The following is a 16,447-nucleotide window of genomic DNA, read 5'->3' as shown; positions in this document are numbered from 1 at the left end:
AACGATCACTTCAAGTCCTTATTTGATATAAAGACCATTTCCTGCCCTTATTTGAAATAAAAGACATTTCGAGTTCTTATTTGAAATTTTTTTTTATTCGAAGAAATTTTCCCTATTGAAAATCATGAACGGAAAAGCAGAATTTCACCGGTTCCTGGCACAGAAACAGACATCCTCAAAGGACAAGGATCGCATGGTTTTCACTAATTATACTGAAAGTAAGAGCCAAACGCGTGACCTGCAATTTCTGGTTCTAAGCAGCTGGGACTCCTATATCTCAGTCTTTGTCCCGATAAACGTGGCTGGCATGTGACCATAGTACAGATGTATCCCGAGAAAAATGAAGCATACTTAGATATGATACTCATTTTCCAACCACAGCAGAACACGTGTTAGGAGAGCTGACGCGAAACACAAAACCACAGAGAACACTCATCATTCAGCTTAAAGAGTTCATTACAAAGTCCATGATACTATGAGAGGGAGAAAAACAATAAGCACAGTACAAAATCTATGTATCCTACGAATATTCGACCCAAGACATCCCTTTTCCCATTAGAAAGAATCGTATCCAAAACTGTCCAGTCCAGTCATCGGTATCATCTTTACACAAGTTTTGCTACCACATTTCACATCTCACCTTCACGTGAATTCTTCCCTTGAGGTTATTTTGGGGTATATGTGGTTCAAACAACGCTAAATGCTGATTGTATCGTAGAAGAAAACCGAGAGGCAATCGTCTGGGTAGCAAATGCCTGGATCTGCTTCTTGGCATCTGGGAAATACAACCAAAAATCTCTTCAGCAAGTAGGAAAATTTCAGAGACTGAGATAGCTCATTTTAAAATCAAGAGAGTCAACTAAAAGGTCGCAAGGCCAGAGAATGCCGAATGAGCAGCCCTGAAATGCAAGCTAAATCATATCTGCTCAATTTAGAAGGTTGCATGGTCCATCTAAGCTTGTATACCTTAAGCTAGTAATTACTAGACGAGAACTTCACCTAAAGATCTCCCATCTTGAACGGCCTTAACATGACAAATTGTCTCTTCAAAGAACTAAGCACAAGGTGGGGACATGTGCAGACAGATAAATCACTATGCATCGAAGATATCTCATTAACAAAACTTAGGAGGAGAGTTACTGCCCACCTTTGCGGCACTTGGTGAAGCCCACAATATTTGCAATGCTGAGAGTCAAACAAACTCCAACAACAAGGAGATAGTCAGCCTGGAACCTTATGAGTGAGAATATACCAAGGATAGTCCATGCGACTGCCTGCAGACATAAAAAAAATCTTGGATGTAGATAATGAAAATAAGTGAAGCTGAAAGACAGACTCCAAGCACCCGCAATAGGGCCACACAATGACCCCAATGCAAAGTCTAGGACAGCTACGAGTTAAGGATTATACATCAGTGGGTTTAAATGATATATAATTTCCTAATACCAGTATGATTTGCAGTTCATTTACAAACATACCAAAGCACTCCTTGGTATGTCCTTGTTTCAAAAAGTTGAAGCTTCAGAGTGCGTGTGATTGTATGCAAGACCTTCCTATGTGTTACCTTTGTGTCTCCTAGCAAGAAAATGAGTTTGGTTTTGTTTTTGCTGTTTGTTTTTCATTTCTGAGGGAAGATCAATGAGCACGAGTCATGACATGTGAACTTACCGTAAGGTAAAGAGTCCACCAGAACAACCACGAATCTTTCTTATTCATCCGCGCCAATGACTAGCACCAAAATAAGGAAACGGATTTATAAGGACACAAATCAGATCTTCCGAAAGATAATTTTTTGAGCAAAATCAATGCAAGTAAACTAGAATATCAACATTACTTAGCTCACCTCCTGGTCAAGGCATTCAAATCTCCAAACACTCTCACCATTATCATCTATCTCATTCCACCACCTCAAACCCACTAAGATACGCCCACTCACATTTTTCACAACCCAAAAGTCTAGGGCAGCAAGGAAGACCGTCACCACAAAAATGATGACAAAATTATCGAAGAAGAGAGCAGATAATATGTAAAATGCCAAAGCAGCAGCCTGCAAGACAAAGAAATATTGAACATTAGAACTCCAAAGTCCTGGTTTAGAAATTATCAAAACTTCCTACAGATACTCTTCTAACTTTACCTTGAAAATAACGTGAAAGAAACATGTCTTTGGGTTGGCGTAGTTCTCTACTACAGGCTGCAGGAAGGAGCAAAAGATTATGCCATGACATAGGTGATTATAGAAAAGAAAGTCATATGAGATGAATTTTTCAAAAGAATCAAATTGTCCACTCCACTGTCAGACTATGGATAAGTGAAAGCAGCACAATTTCCATCAAACACCTACAGCACGATAGTCCTTATTTTTACCATCATTCGCAATGCTCTATAGCTCAAGGCCAGAAAGAAGGGGTAAAGCTTCACTATTCCTGAGTATATCTAGCTTTATTACTCCTTCAGGGATCCCCTGTCAACTGCTAAACCTGTGGTCGATGAAAAGATAAAAAGTTCAATACGTCCTGACCTCCTACAAAGTTTAAATATGGAAAGATCACTAATTTTCTAAGCAATACAATTCTCCTATACCACAAACTATTGCTAGGTAAGCAAATGAGTTCTATTCAAATAAACAAAGCAGGATTATCCTGCTACAAATGACAAAAAGGATAACAACAGAGACTCGAGATATACAGCAACTCAAGTCATAAGTCTCTTACGGCAGATTTGCCTTCTCTGAGATTTTACTAATAAATTACATGTTAGCATGTTGCCAAGCCAGTACAAAACATCACAGATTACTCTTGACATGATACCACTACTTAAAACAAGAAAATTATCATCACACCATGCAATCTTGCAAGCAACATCTGCTATAGCTTTCCCCTTCCTACTAGGCACAAGCCCACTGCATCTCGTCACTCCAACTCCAAACTCTTTGAATACCACAACAACTATAAACTAAGCTCGAGAATTTACAAGACATAGTACATTGAGAAAATTAATGAACCCTAAGATTCAGGGAATGATCCACAGAGAAGGCAAACATCATTAAAGAAGGATTTTTCTTTGATCTATCTCTAGTAGGCAGCTTTTCAAAATAACAAGACAGCTAATACAGTCGTTTGGTATGTTTAAAGCAAACCAAACTAGCTTATGCCAGGGCCACTTTACCAGCTGAAGATTGAATTTTACTCCAAGAGCTATTACTAGGAAATCTTCCAGCAGAAAAAGGCACCCAGACGATTCAGTTGAATTGCTTAACATTTGGCTGAATTCCACGACACAGATTCAATAAGAACTAGGTCCTCAGACCTAGCAGGAGGCCAGTGCCATGCCCCATTCACAATCACATCGGATACCTTCACACTGAGAGCTAATCCAGCATCATAGACTACCCTTGGAGGAAACACATCCCAGAAAAGCCTCCATAGGAAGCCAAGGATCCAGCCATAAGCAATTGTGTTACCACCAACGACACCATACTTAATCAAGGGCTTAAATTCAGTTCTCGGCTTAAGGAGCTTCCTCCATATAAAGGAAGAGGTAGCAATTAGAATCTATTTACGAGCAGAACCAATTAGAATCCGTCAGTCCACTCCAAAACACCACGATTACCCATGCAATTAACTTCTACTCTGAAAGATTAGCAAATTCAGGTGAAATCTTCTCTATTTTCTTCTCTCCTTCTTACTCTTAATTCCAGATCCAATGAATGTACCCGTGCCTACATCTGAACGATGTAACCCAACTCAAATCTAACTCAATTGAATGAGCAACTCAACGACCTGGCTCTAACTCCGACACGCCGAGACGCAGGCAGATCTCGCTATCGTGCAAAACCGAGCCAACCGATAACATCCAAAGCACGAACGACACCCTACAGAAACGCTCGAGAACCGAACTTGGGCAGAAACACAGAAATCGACCAAATCGACCGCGGAGATGTCGACAGAAATCAACCTCAGCGAAGAACAAGAACAAGAGACGACTCGACTCACCTGGCTGGGATCCATGGCGAACGATGAGAGGGTGAAAGAGAAGGATCAGCGGCTGATTTCTCCGGTCAAATGGCAATCTTCATGAACAAATCTGACGCTTCTGAAGGAGAGAGAGAATTGATTTTGAGGGTGAAATGCTAAAGAGGTTTTCACGAGGTCTTTCTGTTGCTCGGATCTTAGCTCATACTCGCGGATCCATGGTTAAATCTCATAAACAATAATTCTTCACTTTCGCGATTGTACCCTAATCTTTTGTTAAATTCCGTTCAAGTCCCAAATTCATCTTTTTTTGGTCTTTTCTATCCCTTCTTGTTCGACGTTGCTCTCGGAAATTCATTGGGTCTTTACGCTTACGTCCTCCACAGCCACATTCACGACGTATACATAGGTTTTACCCCCAGGTTCCTGTCACGGTGAATTTTCTTCGCAATAAACTCCATACCTCAAATGAAATGCATTTTTAATTTAAAGATATTAATTTGTGCTGAACTTTTATCATCGAAAGCATCACCACACCTTCGATTCTATAGAGTTGTGAAATAACGATAACTCCGGATCGTCAACCATAAATTCATAAGATATCTATATACGCATTTATTCAAGATATTATGCCAATATGTATTTTGCGTAAATTTTTTCTTATATCAAGAATGAGGAAGATTCCCTTTTACCCCTAAAGAGTTGCTTGGTTCGTCGACCAAAAAAATAAAAATCGAAAGCAGAATAATTACACTAACGATAATACCACCTTAGCTTTTTTTTTTTTCTTTTGGTGAGAATAAAAAACACAGATTTTGTAGGACTTAAAGATTTTGTGAAAAGGTTCCTCGGGACTCAAGCCGCACCCGATCACGGCGGCACGTGTCGGATCGGCAAAATCCAAGTTTTCCATATCACTTTCGAAATCGAGAAGTAGCAAGACAAACATCAATCTCATAATCCGATGAGATCTCTTCCAAACAAACCCGACTTAACAAATCGACGCAGGACTCGAAACCAGCTTAACATACCTTAAGACGAAACAAACACGCATGCAAATGAACGAGAATACTACTCGTTCACGTATCAAATCTAGACATCAGTAAAATCCTCGCTGTCGAATACGAGGTTACTGAACACACTTGCTATCGCGCGCACGGCCACGGCGATCCCCACCCTCCCCAGGAAGTTCCGGCCGGGGTGATGCTGGGGCGGCGGCGGAGTGGCGTTCCCCGTCTGATGGCGCTCTGCAGCTTCAGTAGTCGTGACTATCTCCTCCTCCAGCTCCAGGGGCGCCTCGACGAGGAACCGCTCGCCGAACTCGCAGGAAAATTCGAGAATGGTCTTCTTCGGGGAGGACGACCTCACTTCGCGGCTCAGCACCTTGGGATTCATGTCGCCGGCGCAGCCATCCGGAAGCAGATCCTTGACGGGCACATCCACCTCGCCGACCACGTAAGTAGTCTTGCGGCCAAAGAAGGACCCCTTCTTGAAGCAGAAGAAGGTGTTCTTCTTCTCGATCTTGAACTCGAGGCGGGTGTCGAGAAGCGCGGCCTCTTCCACGGTGAATTCAAAGGTGTGGCCCAACCAGGGGTCGGTGGTGCTGCCTTTCTTGTGGACGGGGGTGCGCTGCTTCTTGTCGCTCTGGTCGCCGGAGAGGGAGACGACTAGGTAGACACCGTGGGCCTTGAGGTACTTGACCGACTTAATGGTTATCACCAGATGCCTGGACGCCATGATCTCTGAGGGACTGAGAGGGGGTCGTCTCTGTATATAGAGAGAGGGAGCCAAGTCATCAGCTCCCGAGGAATGACGAGACTGCCCCGCACCAAGGAGATCCCGAGGAATGACGAGACTGCCCCGCACCAAGGAGATCGATCGGAGATCAGCTCCCGAGGAATGACGAGACTGCCCCGCACCAAGGAGATCGATCGGAGATCAGCTCCCGAGGAATGACGAGACTGCCCCGCACCAAGGAGATCGGAGATCAGCTCCCGAGGAATGACGAGAATGCCCCGCACCAAGGAGATCAGCTCCCTCTCTCTATATACAGAGACGACCCCCTCTCAGTCCCTCAGAGACCGAATTTCTCGTTTCTCCTTTACAAACTCCCTCTCTCTCTCAAAACCATCCTGGAGCGCAGAGATCATGGCGTCCAGGCATCTGGTGATAACCATTAAGTCGGTCAAGTACCTCAAGGCCCACGGTGTCTACCTAGTCGTCTCCCTCTCCGGCGACCAGAGCGACAAGAAGCAGCGCACCCCCGTCCACAAGAAAGGCAGCACCACCGACCCCTGGTTGGGCCACACCTTTGAATTCACCGTGGAAGAGGCCGCGCTTCTCGACACCCGCCTCGAGTTCAAGATCGAGAAGAAGAACACCTTCTTCTGCTTCAAGAAGGGGTCCTTCTTTGGCCGCAAGACTACTTACGTGGTCGGCGAGGTGGATGTGTCCGTCAAGGATCTGCTTGAGAAGGGCTGCACCGGCGTCATGGAGGCCAAGTTGCTGAGCTGCCAAGTGTGGACCAAGGGGAAGACCATGGCCGTTCTCAAATTTTCCTACGAGTTCTGCGAGCAGGAGGAGACAGTGACGGCTACTCAAGCTGCAGCGACGCTGTCCGAACCATACGTGCCACCCATGCGCTCCCCTCCGGTTGCATATCCGCAGAACGCCGCGCCCAATTTTCCGGCGGCAAACCCGTACCGACCACCCATACCTGCACTGCACCATCAGATGGCATATGTGCCTGCAGCCCTGCTGCCGCAGCGGCCGCTCCCCGGCTGGAACTTGCTGGGGAGGGCGGGGATCGCGGCTGCCGTGAACGTGATAACAGATGCGTTCGATAACCTGTGATTCGATGGCGGGGATTTCACCGATGCCTGATTTTGATATGTGAACGAGTGTTTTTGTTCACTCAGAAATGAGTTCATTTGCATGCGTATTTGTCTTGTCTTAAGGTATGTTAAGTTGGTTTGAGTTCCGGATCGATTTGTTAGATTTGGATTGTTGAAGAGATTTTGTCGGATCTTTTATCGTGCTTAAATTATGATGAGTTTGATGCTGTCTTGCTATTTCTCGATTCACAAAGTTATCCGAAACTTGGATTTTCTAATGTTGGTTTTCACTTGGGATTGTTACGAGAGCGGGATTAAACCTTGGTCATCTACAGTGGTTTCCTATTCCGAATTCACGACAAACTCCGAGCTCTCTCATAGACTCTGTTTATCCTCGAGGTGAAATTGTTCCGACATGTTTTGCGCAAATTAAGGCAACATAAGTTCACTGCAATGAAAAACTGTAAAGATTGCGGTTGGTTTATGGTGGGCTAAGCCATAGATGAATTTACCATTTCTAACTTTGACACGGGCACTTAGCTTTCTCTCTGCCAACGAATCGAAATGCCAGAAAATTCAGGTTTTACTTTTTCCGGAACAAAGGGCATTTCCATATGAAAAAATATTGAGTAAAGACGTGGGAAATTTGGTGCGGTCCAGATCACCATTCAGCGACATGTGGGGCATAAGGGTCCCACCACTCAGAAAAAATAAAACATTTCTCTCCTCTCTCTACTGTCTCTCTCTGGCGTTGCATATCGACTGGGAAGTAAAAAAGACGTTGGCTGCTACGGCCACAGAGCTCGAGCTCCACAGCCATGGCAGCTGCGACCTTCGCGGCCGAGACTTGACGATCATTGGGTGTGTAAAAGGGAATCTTCTTCATTGTTGATATAAGAAATAATCTACACAAAATACATATCCACAATCCCGAATAAATTGGTATATAGATATTTTGTGAATTCGGGGTTGACGATTAAGAGCTATTGCTGTTTTACGGCTATATAGGATCAAGGGCGTGATGATGCTCTCGATGATAAAAGATTAGCACGAATGAATATCTTTGGACTAAAAGTGCATTTGATTTGAGGTATGGAGTTTATTCCGAAGAAAATTCACCGATGGGTATATCGTGAATGTGGCTGTGGAGGACGTAAAAGTAAGACCCAATGAATTTCCGGGAGCAATGTAGAACAAATGTGTACTTTTGGGGGGCAAAAGTGCTATTTTAATATTTTGCAATTATTCCCATCTCCGAACTTACAGAACGGGACTAAAGCATAGGCCCGAAACTTATGAGAATGAGCCCAATCTTTTACGGTTAAGCCCGTTCTTAGTCAAGGCCCAAAGAATCTGACAATGGCCCAACGTTTGTGCCGGTTTCTGGAAGCCATGGCCCGACAGTTGTCAACGGCGGTACGCAACTCTTTTTCCCAGGTCGGGCGGGTGCGGGCAACGGACGAAGAACTCGGCTTGAGGGAAATGGAAAGGAGTGATCGAATTTGGGAGAAAAACTGAAAGAAATTCAGGTTCTTCATGATTTTAGGGTTCACGATATTGATCGAATCCAAATCGGAGCCGTAAGGGAGAACGACAACATTTCCTATTGGAGTTTTTTTTTTGTGTGTGGTGGTAATGAAAGACACTACTTTTAACATTTTCCGGCGACCACGCCGGCTCTGACCATGCCACTTGGGATGGTCGGCGTTGACTAGATATTCCATGTCAGACTTTTCCAATCAATAGGATTAAATTGGAAAATATGTAAAATGTTTAGGATTGAATTGTCAAAATTGAAATATTTAAGATGTCCCAATTCAATGGATATGTGATTATTCTGATAATTTTCTCGTGGACGTTGAATATCATCTAGATAATTCTATTTTTGATTTGATTTTAAAAACCAATTTTGAGATGATGTGGCAACCCATAAAATGATATGAATGTGTGAATAAATAATACGTGTTACTTCATAAACATAATTTACAAAAGAGTAGTTGAAATTTCAATTTTTTCTAAATTACATAAGAAAACAGAGGGTAAATGATCTATAGACATAGGTCTCCATTATTTTAATATAATGGTCCCTATCGATAATTTACTTTACTTAAAGAGAAATTCCACTACCACGGATACAATACAAGTATAATATACATGTTAATTTGAAATTCCATTTAACTTAACGAAAAGAGCAACCAATTCCAATCGTGTCTGTCTCTATAATTGCTCTACACACTTAAAACCACAACCCTAATTCCAAACAGTTAGGCTGCGGACAGGGCGGTTATGAAGTGGAAAGCTCGGGCCTCCGCCAACGCGGCAAGAAACCGATCCCATTTCGTTTGTTTTGCCACTTCATCTCTGGCCACGAAATTCTTATAGTCCAAAGACTCGTCATCATAGATATCCCACCACTTCTTCACCAGCATCTTGATATCTTCCCTTTCCATGTTCTCCTCCTTGCCCGTATACTGCCACGGCTTCGACCCCGCGGCACAATAGTGAACGACCTTCACCTTGTCCAACTCGATATTCTCGGGGTGACGCCACAACCACGCGAGCACAAGGTTGTACACATTAGGAATCGGTTTGTAGATGTCCTTGAAGTACACGTTCAAGAAGTCTTGTTCAGCAAATGGAGTCGGAAGTGTGATCTTGACGGTTTCCAGCAAGTCATGGTAAGTGTCGAGGTTCGGCTGCTACACAAACATGCCGGCGTTGAAGTAGAGAGACGGCTTTGGACCAACGTGGTCGAGCCATTGGACCTCGTCGGGGCACTATTGGCAATACCCGATTTTGTACCGAGGGGTGTGGCTCCATGTCTTCTCACAGAAGCGGTCCACGACGGCGTAGAAGAAACCGTTCGGGAGGTCGAAGAGGCGGTCGATGTTCTCCGAATCGAAGCCATTATCTTCACCAGATCTTGTTGTTCAATGTGTTTGAGATCCAGGAACCCGGAAGAGAATGGATAATGAGGCAGGCTCACAGATATAGAGCCCAGCTTCAGTCTATCATTCACCTAAATTGTTATGTGGGGCTATAAATGACGGGGCCAAATAGGAGCAAGTTATCTTTTATTGCAATCTCGAATTTGATCTTTATAAATCAAATTCAGTTTGACATTATGAGCAAATAGAAGCATGCAACTCTGATGGCCGAACACTGGTTCAAAAAAAAATCATCCCTTCAACTGGGGTCCAATAGGCATGCGAATACGGTTCCTTAGTATTGCTTGTTTTCCGAAATCATCTAATTGAATGGTTAATATCATCAATCTTTCACGAGCGCATCTTGTGGAAAATGAATACGTTTCTATATCTTTTAGTGAATGGTAAGAAAAATACATAACGACCACGAGGAGAACATCAATAATTGCGGGTCCGTCTTAGTTCTTACCATGCTGCGATAAAAATGCGATAACTAAAGAAGTTACAAATTCGATAGGACCGACACAGGTGGTATCTACCTTATTTGCGCCGACATACCACAAATGAAGACATTTCTTAAAAAATAAAATAAAAAATAAAATGCACATATAAATCAAAATTCCATTGATTCTAAATAGGAATCTGCTCCTACATTTCTCGTCTATCGTATAAATTCAACGTTAAAAACGTGTTAAATATAGTATTTGTGAATCTTACGTTAGCCACTAAGTTAACGTCTTCTTTAGAAAAAGCAGATCAAAGGGATGCTAATAAGCCAGAAAACAGAGGTTTCTCATTGCGCCAGAATGGACAATAATACTAAGAAATCGGTCAGCTACAGACACCAAGCACTATGATACTGCCCATCGGGATCTCTGTAAGGTGTTGTTAATGCAGAAAATGAAGCTATATCATCAATTATTTGATCTGGTCCATCAATGTTTGCCGAATTCATTAGGATCACATGCCAAAAGGTACGACCCTACTAATGACACCAATGTATCAGAGAAAGAAACTGTAATACTTACAGCAGTTCCCTATAATAAGCATGGACAGACCAAAGAGCCCAACTCAGTTCCGTAGAAATATAAATATTGGTGACAATTCGCATATGTCATATAGATAATGGAAGAGAGAGAGAGGGAAACAAGAACCTGGAAGAGAGAATGGCGAGGACCTGCATGGGAGGGAGGATCTCGACAGCGAGGACCTTCTCGAGGAACTTCTAGGCGATTGGGACGTGGTTGTCCCAGCATATGTGGGACACGAGGAGGTGAGCGAGGTCGACAGAGGGGAGGGAGACGCCGACAGAGCGCGAGGCTGGAGTTGAGCCTAATAGCCCAGCGGACCGGGTCGCTGTTCTTCTCCTGCGCCGACGACATCATCTCCAGCTGTGCGTCATGTAGCTCCTCCTGTTGGGGCTGCGCCGACACGGTGGCGATGGATTCCCCCTCCTTCCTTGCTGTTTTCTTCAGGCGAGGGAACTGCGCAGAGGAGGGAGGAGAGAGAAACCATGATAGAGAAAATCGGAGAAGACTCGGAAGAATTTTATTTATTTATTTATTTGATCTTGTGTTTCTATGGTGGTTTGACTGGCCATCAATGGAGATCAATATTTTCTTTTAGTTTGTTGACTTTTGGTCAAAGATTTAGCTCCCATTTCCGTAGTTCTTAGCTTCAGTAGGAAAATTGAATAAACCTGAACAATTGCTTACTTCAGTTTAAGCAAGTTATCCTTTGGAAATTTAAAAATATCAATTGAATATCTATCGTACGCACATGCGCGCACAATTTCATGTGTAGATATACGAATGAATATTTCAAATGCCTCGATTTTTAAGGTCAAAATACATGGGCGACAACATTTAAATTGGGTAAAAGGTCAGAAATAATCGATCCAAATCAATGGTGGACGATTATACATGAACAAATTGATTGTGTTTGGCATAATGGAATGAAATTCATATAAATGTTTGAAACACGAAATTTTTCGCACTTAATGATATGAAAGATCATATCAAAACTGGCTAGGGTGAGGTCGGCTATGCCGAGCAGCGAGATGTCGATGCCGACCTCGTCGGCCCTTGCCTCTGGTCGGTTGCCGATCCGAGGGAGAGCGAAGCAAGAAGGAAGCAAAAGAGGTAGAACACCTTAGGAGAAGTGTAAGGTTTTATTTTTCCAATTGCCGCAAAATTGGGCTTACGAACGCTGTAAACTGCCGTTGAGACTATTAATGAAGGTGTATTTAGAGATCATTGCGGAGCACGCTAATTTGGCATACTCAATGGCCACTGTATCTTGATTTATTTATTTTTTTGTTAATTGCACTATGGTCCAAAGAATGAATGTGGGTACCCCCCACATGACCAAGCTGAATTGTGGGAATTAATGGGGGACGGTATTTCCATGAAATTTCTCGTTCTCTGCCTTACACACACAAACACGCGCACACACGTATCCGTACCCGTACCCGTACCGGCCATCAACGCCCCGCCCTTAGACGGCATATCAGCACAACGCAGCGCCCAATTATCCGGGGGTGTACCCGTACCCGTACCCGTGCCGGCCATCAACACCCCACCCTCGGATTGCATATCACCACAACGCAGCGCCCAATTATCCGGCGGTGTACTCGTACCCACCGTCGGCGCCCCGTCCTCGGATGACATATCGGCTCAACGCAGTGCCCAATTATCCGGCGGCGTACCCGTACCCACCACGCATACCCGCACCGCACCACCATACGGCACATGTGCCAAACGCCACTCCCACCTATTTTTATGGGCCGCCGCCACGGCACCCCGGCCGGAACTTCCCGAAGGGGGTGGCGAGGGAGGTCCTCGTGAACTGGATGACGAGTGTGCTCAATAACCTCGGATCCGATGAAGGGGATGGTATTGATGTAGATCTGATATGTGAACGAGTATTCTCGTTCATTTGCATACTTATTTGTTTTGTCTTAGGTATGTTAAGTCGGTTTGAGTTACGTGTCGACTTGTTAAATTTCATCTGTTTGAAGAGATTTTGCCGGATGATGAGATTGATGTTGTCTTGCTCCTTCTCGATTCACGAAGTTATCCGAAACACTTGGATTTTCCAATGTTGGTTTTCACTTGGCATTTGTTCAAGATGGCGGGATCAAACCTTGGTCGTCTATATTTTCTGTCAACCCAAACTTTTGTTGTGGTGGGGCAGTTGAATATTCTTCCTAACATATTAACATGCGTTTAACATGGCACCCGCGAGACGTTCGAATTATACATAATACAAATATGGACATGCATATCATAAAAGATTTCGTTTTTTTTTTTCTTTTTGGGCGTTTAAAATTAACTATAGAGAATTATTTTAGTGAGTTCGAGCGGTTTGAGTTTTGGTCAATTTCAAGCGTTTAAAAAGGAGGAAAATGATATATTTTAGAAAATACATATACCGCGATGGTTAACGTGAATCACGAAAGATAAAAGCCCTTTAGCGATATAAACGATTATCGTCAGAATGTTCTAACCACGTGACGAAAAAATTCGAGGACAGCCTTCCAACCAATAAAAAAATCCCGAGCTAGATCACGAGTATCCAAGAATCTTCCATCGAAACAAAAGGAAAAAAAGCAGGTCGGTTCAACTTCAGCAGTTGGACTTCTCGGAAGCTTTTTCATTGGCTCGGCAAGCCAGAGACGTGCGCTTCTAAAATATTCACGCATCTTTGGGAATCGGCACGCAGAAATGATTCGTCACCCCCCACCCCCTTCCTTTGCAGGTTGTTGCTATAGTTCCCGACGAAAGGCCCGCAACAAAGTCGCGGGTCAAATCCGGAGAATGAGTTTAACTATCTTCGTCCGAGACAGGATCGTTGTAAATTCCAGTCAGTCCCATGCAAGACCTTCCTATGTGTTACCTTTGTGTCTCCTAGCAAGAAAATGAGTTTGATTTTGTTTTTGCTGTTTGTTTTTCATTTCTGAGGGAAGATCAACGAGCACGAGTCATGACATGTGAACTTACTGTAAGGTAAAGAGTCCACCAGAACAACCACGAATCTTTCTTATTCATCCGCGCCAATGACTAGCACCAAAATAAGGAAACGGATTTATAAGGACACAAATCAGATCTTCCAAAAGATAATTTTTTGAGCAAAAACAATGCAAGTAAACTAGAATATCAACATTACTTAGCTCACCTCCTGGTCAAGGCATTCAAATCTCCAAACACTCTCACCATTATCATCTATCTCATTCCACCACCTCAAACCCACTAAGATACGCCCGCTCACATTTTTCACAACCCAAAAGTCTAGAGCAGCAAGGAAGACCGTCACCACAAAAATGATGACAAAATTATCGAAGAAGAGAGCAGATAATATGTAAAATGACAAAGCAGCAGCCTGCAAGACAAAGAAATATTGAACATTAGAACTCCAAAGTCTTGGTTTAGAAATTATCAAAACTTCCTACAGATACTCTTCTATCTTTACCTTGAAAATAACGTGAAAGAAACATGTCTTTGGGTTGGCGTAGTTCTCTACTACAGGCTGCAGGAAGGAGCAAAAGATTATGCCATGACATAGGAGATTATAGCAAAGAAAGTCATATGAGATGAATTTTTCAAAAGAATCGAATTGTCCACTCCACTGTCAGACTCTGGATAAGTGAAAGCAGCACAATTTCCATCAAACACCTACAGCACGATAGTCCTTAATTTTACCATCATTCGCAATGCTCTTTAGCTCAAGGCCAGAAAGAAGGGGTAAAGCTTCACTATTCCTGGGTATATCTAGCTTTATTACTCCTTCAGGGATCCCATGTCAACTGCTAAACCTGTGGTTGATGAAAAGATAAAAAGTTCACTACGTCCTGACCTCCTACAAAGTTTAAATATGGAAAGATCACTAATTTTCTAAGCAATACAATTCTCCAATACCACAAACTATTGCTAGGTAAGCAAATGAGTTCTATTCAAATAAACAAAGCAGGATTATCCTGCTACAAATGACAAAAAGGATAACAACCGAGACTCGAGATATACAGCAACTCAAGTCATAAGTCCCTTACGGCAGATTTGCCTTCTCTGGTATTTTACTAGTAAATTACACGTTAGCATGTTGCCAAGCCAGTACAAAACATCACAGATTACTCTTGACATGATAACACTACTTAAAACAAGAAAATTATCATCACACCATGCAATCTTGCAAGCAACATCTGCTATAGCTTTCCCCTTCCTACTAGGCACAAGCCCACTGCATCTCGTCACTCCAACTCCAAACTCTTTGAATACCACAACAACTATAAACTAAGCTCGAGAATTTACAAGACATAGTACATCGAGCAAATTAATGAACCCTAAGATTCAGGGAATGATCCACAGAGAAGGCAAACATCATTAAAGAAGGATTTTTCTTTGATCTATCTCTAGTAGGCAGCTTTTCAAAATAACAAGCCAGCTAATACAGCCGTTTGGTATGTTTAAAGCAAACCAAACTAGCTTATGCCAGGGCCACTTTACCAGCTGAAGATTGAATTTTACTCCAAGAGCTATTACTAGGAAATCTTCCAGCAGAAAAAGGCACCCAGACGATTCAGTTGAATTGCTTAACATTTGGCTGAATTCCACGACACAGATTCAATAAGAACTAGGTCCTCAGACCTAGCAGGAGGCCAGTGCCATGCCCCATTCACAATCACATCGGATACCTTCACACTAAGAGCTAATCCAGCATCATAGACTACCCTTGGAGGAAACACATCCCAGAAAAGCCTCCATAGGAAGCCAAGGATCCAGCCATAAGCAATTGTGTTACCACCAACGACACCATACTTAATCAAGGGCTTAAATTCAGTTCTCAGCTTAAGGAGCTTCCTCCATATAGAGGAAGAGGTAGCAATTAGAATCTATTTACGAGCAGAACCAATTAGAATCCGTAAGTCCACTCCAAAACACCACGATTTCCCATGCAATTAACTTCTACTCTGAAAGATTAGCAAATTCAGGTGAAATCTTCTCCATTTTCTTCTCTCCTTCTTACTCTTAATTCCAGATCCAGACTGTACCCGTGCCTACATCTGAACGACGTAACGCAACTCAAATCTAACTCAATTGAATGAGCAACTCAACGACCTGGCTCTAACTCCGACACGCCGAGACGCAGGCAGATCTCGCTATCGTGCAAAACCGAGCCAACCGATAACATCCAAAGCACGAACGACACCCTACAGAAACGCTCGAGAACCGAACTTGGGCAGAAACACAGAAATCGACCAAATCGACCGCGGAGATGTCGACAGAAATCAACCTCAGCGAAGAACAAGAACAAGAGACGACTCGACTCAACTGGCTGGGATCCATGGCGAACGATGAGAGGGTGAAAGAGAAGGATCAGCGGCTGATTTCTCCGGTCAAACGGCAATCTTCATGAACAAATCTGACGCTCCTGAAGGAGAGAGAGAATTGATTTTGAGGGTGAAATGTTAAAGAGGTTTTCACGAGGTCTTTCTGTTGCTCGTTTCTTAGCTCTAAATGATTAAATCTCACAAACAATAATTCTTCACTTTCGCAATTGTACCCCAATCTTTTGTCAAATTCCGTTCAAGTCCCAAATTCATCTTTTTTTGGTCTTTTCTATCCCTTCTTGCTCTCGGAAATTCATTGGGTCTTTACGCTTACGTCCTCCACAGCCACATTCACGACGTATACATAGGTTTTACCCCCGGTTCCTG

At 43.2% G+C, this 16,447-nt stretch overlaps 2 protein-coding genes across 3 annotated transcripts; both read right to left on the bottom strand.

Annotated features, from left to right (window-relative positions):
• Positions 1 to 409: 409 nt before the first annotated feature.
• Positions 410 to 4,167, bottom strand: LOC115732871 (Golgi apparatus membrane protein-like protein ECHIDNA). 2 transcript variants are annotated; one of them, XM_048281274.1, is made up of 6 exons: positions 3,996 to 4,167; positions 2,138 to 2,194; positions 1,844 to 2,047; positions 1,669 to 1,728; positions 1,148 to 1,274; positions 410 to 775 (listed from the first exon to the last, which is right to left on the bottom strand). In XM_048281274.1, exons 1-6 carry the CDS (start codon positions 4,008 to 4,010, stop codon positions 687 to 689), a joined length of 552 nt encoding a protein of 183 aa, XP_048137231.1. In that variant the 5' UTR covers positions 4,011 to 4,167; the 3' UTR covers positions 410 to 686. The 2 variants fall into 2 exon arrangements, with proteins under 2 accessions (XP_048137231.1, XP_048137232.1); XM_048281275.1 differs by lacking the exon at positions 3,996 to 4,167 and adding an exon at positions 2,368 to 2,497.
• Positions 4,168 to 13,703: 9,536 nt separating this feature from the next.
• Positions 13,704 to 14,456, bottom strand: LOC125315504 (Golgi apparatus membrane protein-like protein ECHIDNA). Its single transcript, XM_048280666.1, has 4 exons — positions 14,436 to 14,456; positions 14,206 to 14,262; positions 13,912 to 14,115; positions 13,704 to 13,796 (listed from the first exon to the last, which is right to left on the bottom strand). Exons 1-4 carry the CDS (start codon positions 14,439 to 14,441, stop codon positions 13,704 to 13,706), a joined length of 360 nt encoding a protein of 119 aa, XP_048136623.1. The 5' UTR covers positions 14,442 to 14,456.
• Positions 14,457 to 16,447: the final 1,991 nt, after the last annotated feature.

Source organism: Rhodamnia argentea, chromosome 6 (assembly GCF_020921035.1).
Source record: "Rhodamnia argentea isolate NSW1041297 chromosome 6, ASM2092103v1, whole genome shotgun sequence".
Lineage (NCBI taxonomy): Eukaryota > Viridiplantae > Streptophyta > Magnoliopsida > Myrtales > Myrtaceae > Rhodamnia > Rhodamnia argentea.
Note: the sequence above shows the minus strand (reverse complement) of the source record. Positions and strands in the feature narration are given on the sequence as shown.

Coding starts and splice junctions, on each gene's coding strand:
- LOC115732871 (XM_048281274.1), bottom strand. Junction 1,729..1,843: donor TTGAATGCCTTGACCAGGAG/GTGAGCTAAGTA, acceptor TTTTGGTGCTAG/TCATTGGCGCGGATGAATAA. Junction 1,275..1,668: donor GGTGGACTCTTTACCTTACG/GTAAGTTCACAT, acceptor TTATGTCTGCAG/GCAGTCGCATGGACTATCCT.
- LOC125315504 (XM_048280666.1), bottom strand. Junction 14,116..14,205: donor TCTTTCACGTTATTTTCAAG/GTAAAGATAGAA, acceptor TTTGTCTTGCAG/GCTGCTGCTTTGTCATTTTA. Junction 13,797..13,911: donor TTGAATGCCTTGACCAGGAG/GTGAGCTAAGTA, acceptor TTTTGGTGCTAG/TCATTGGCGCGGATGAATAA.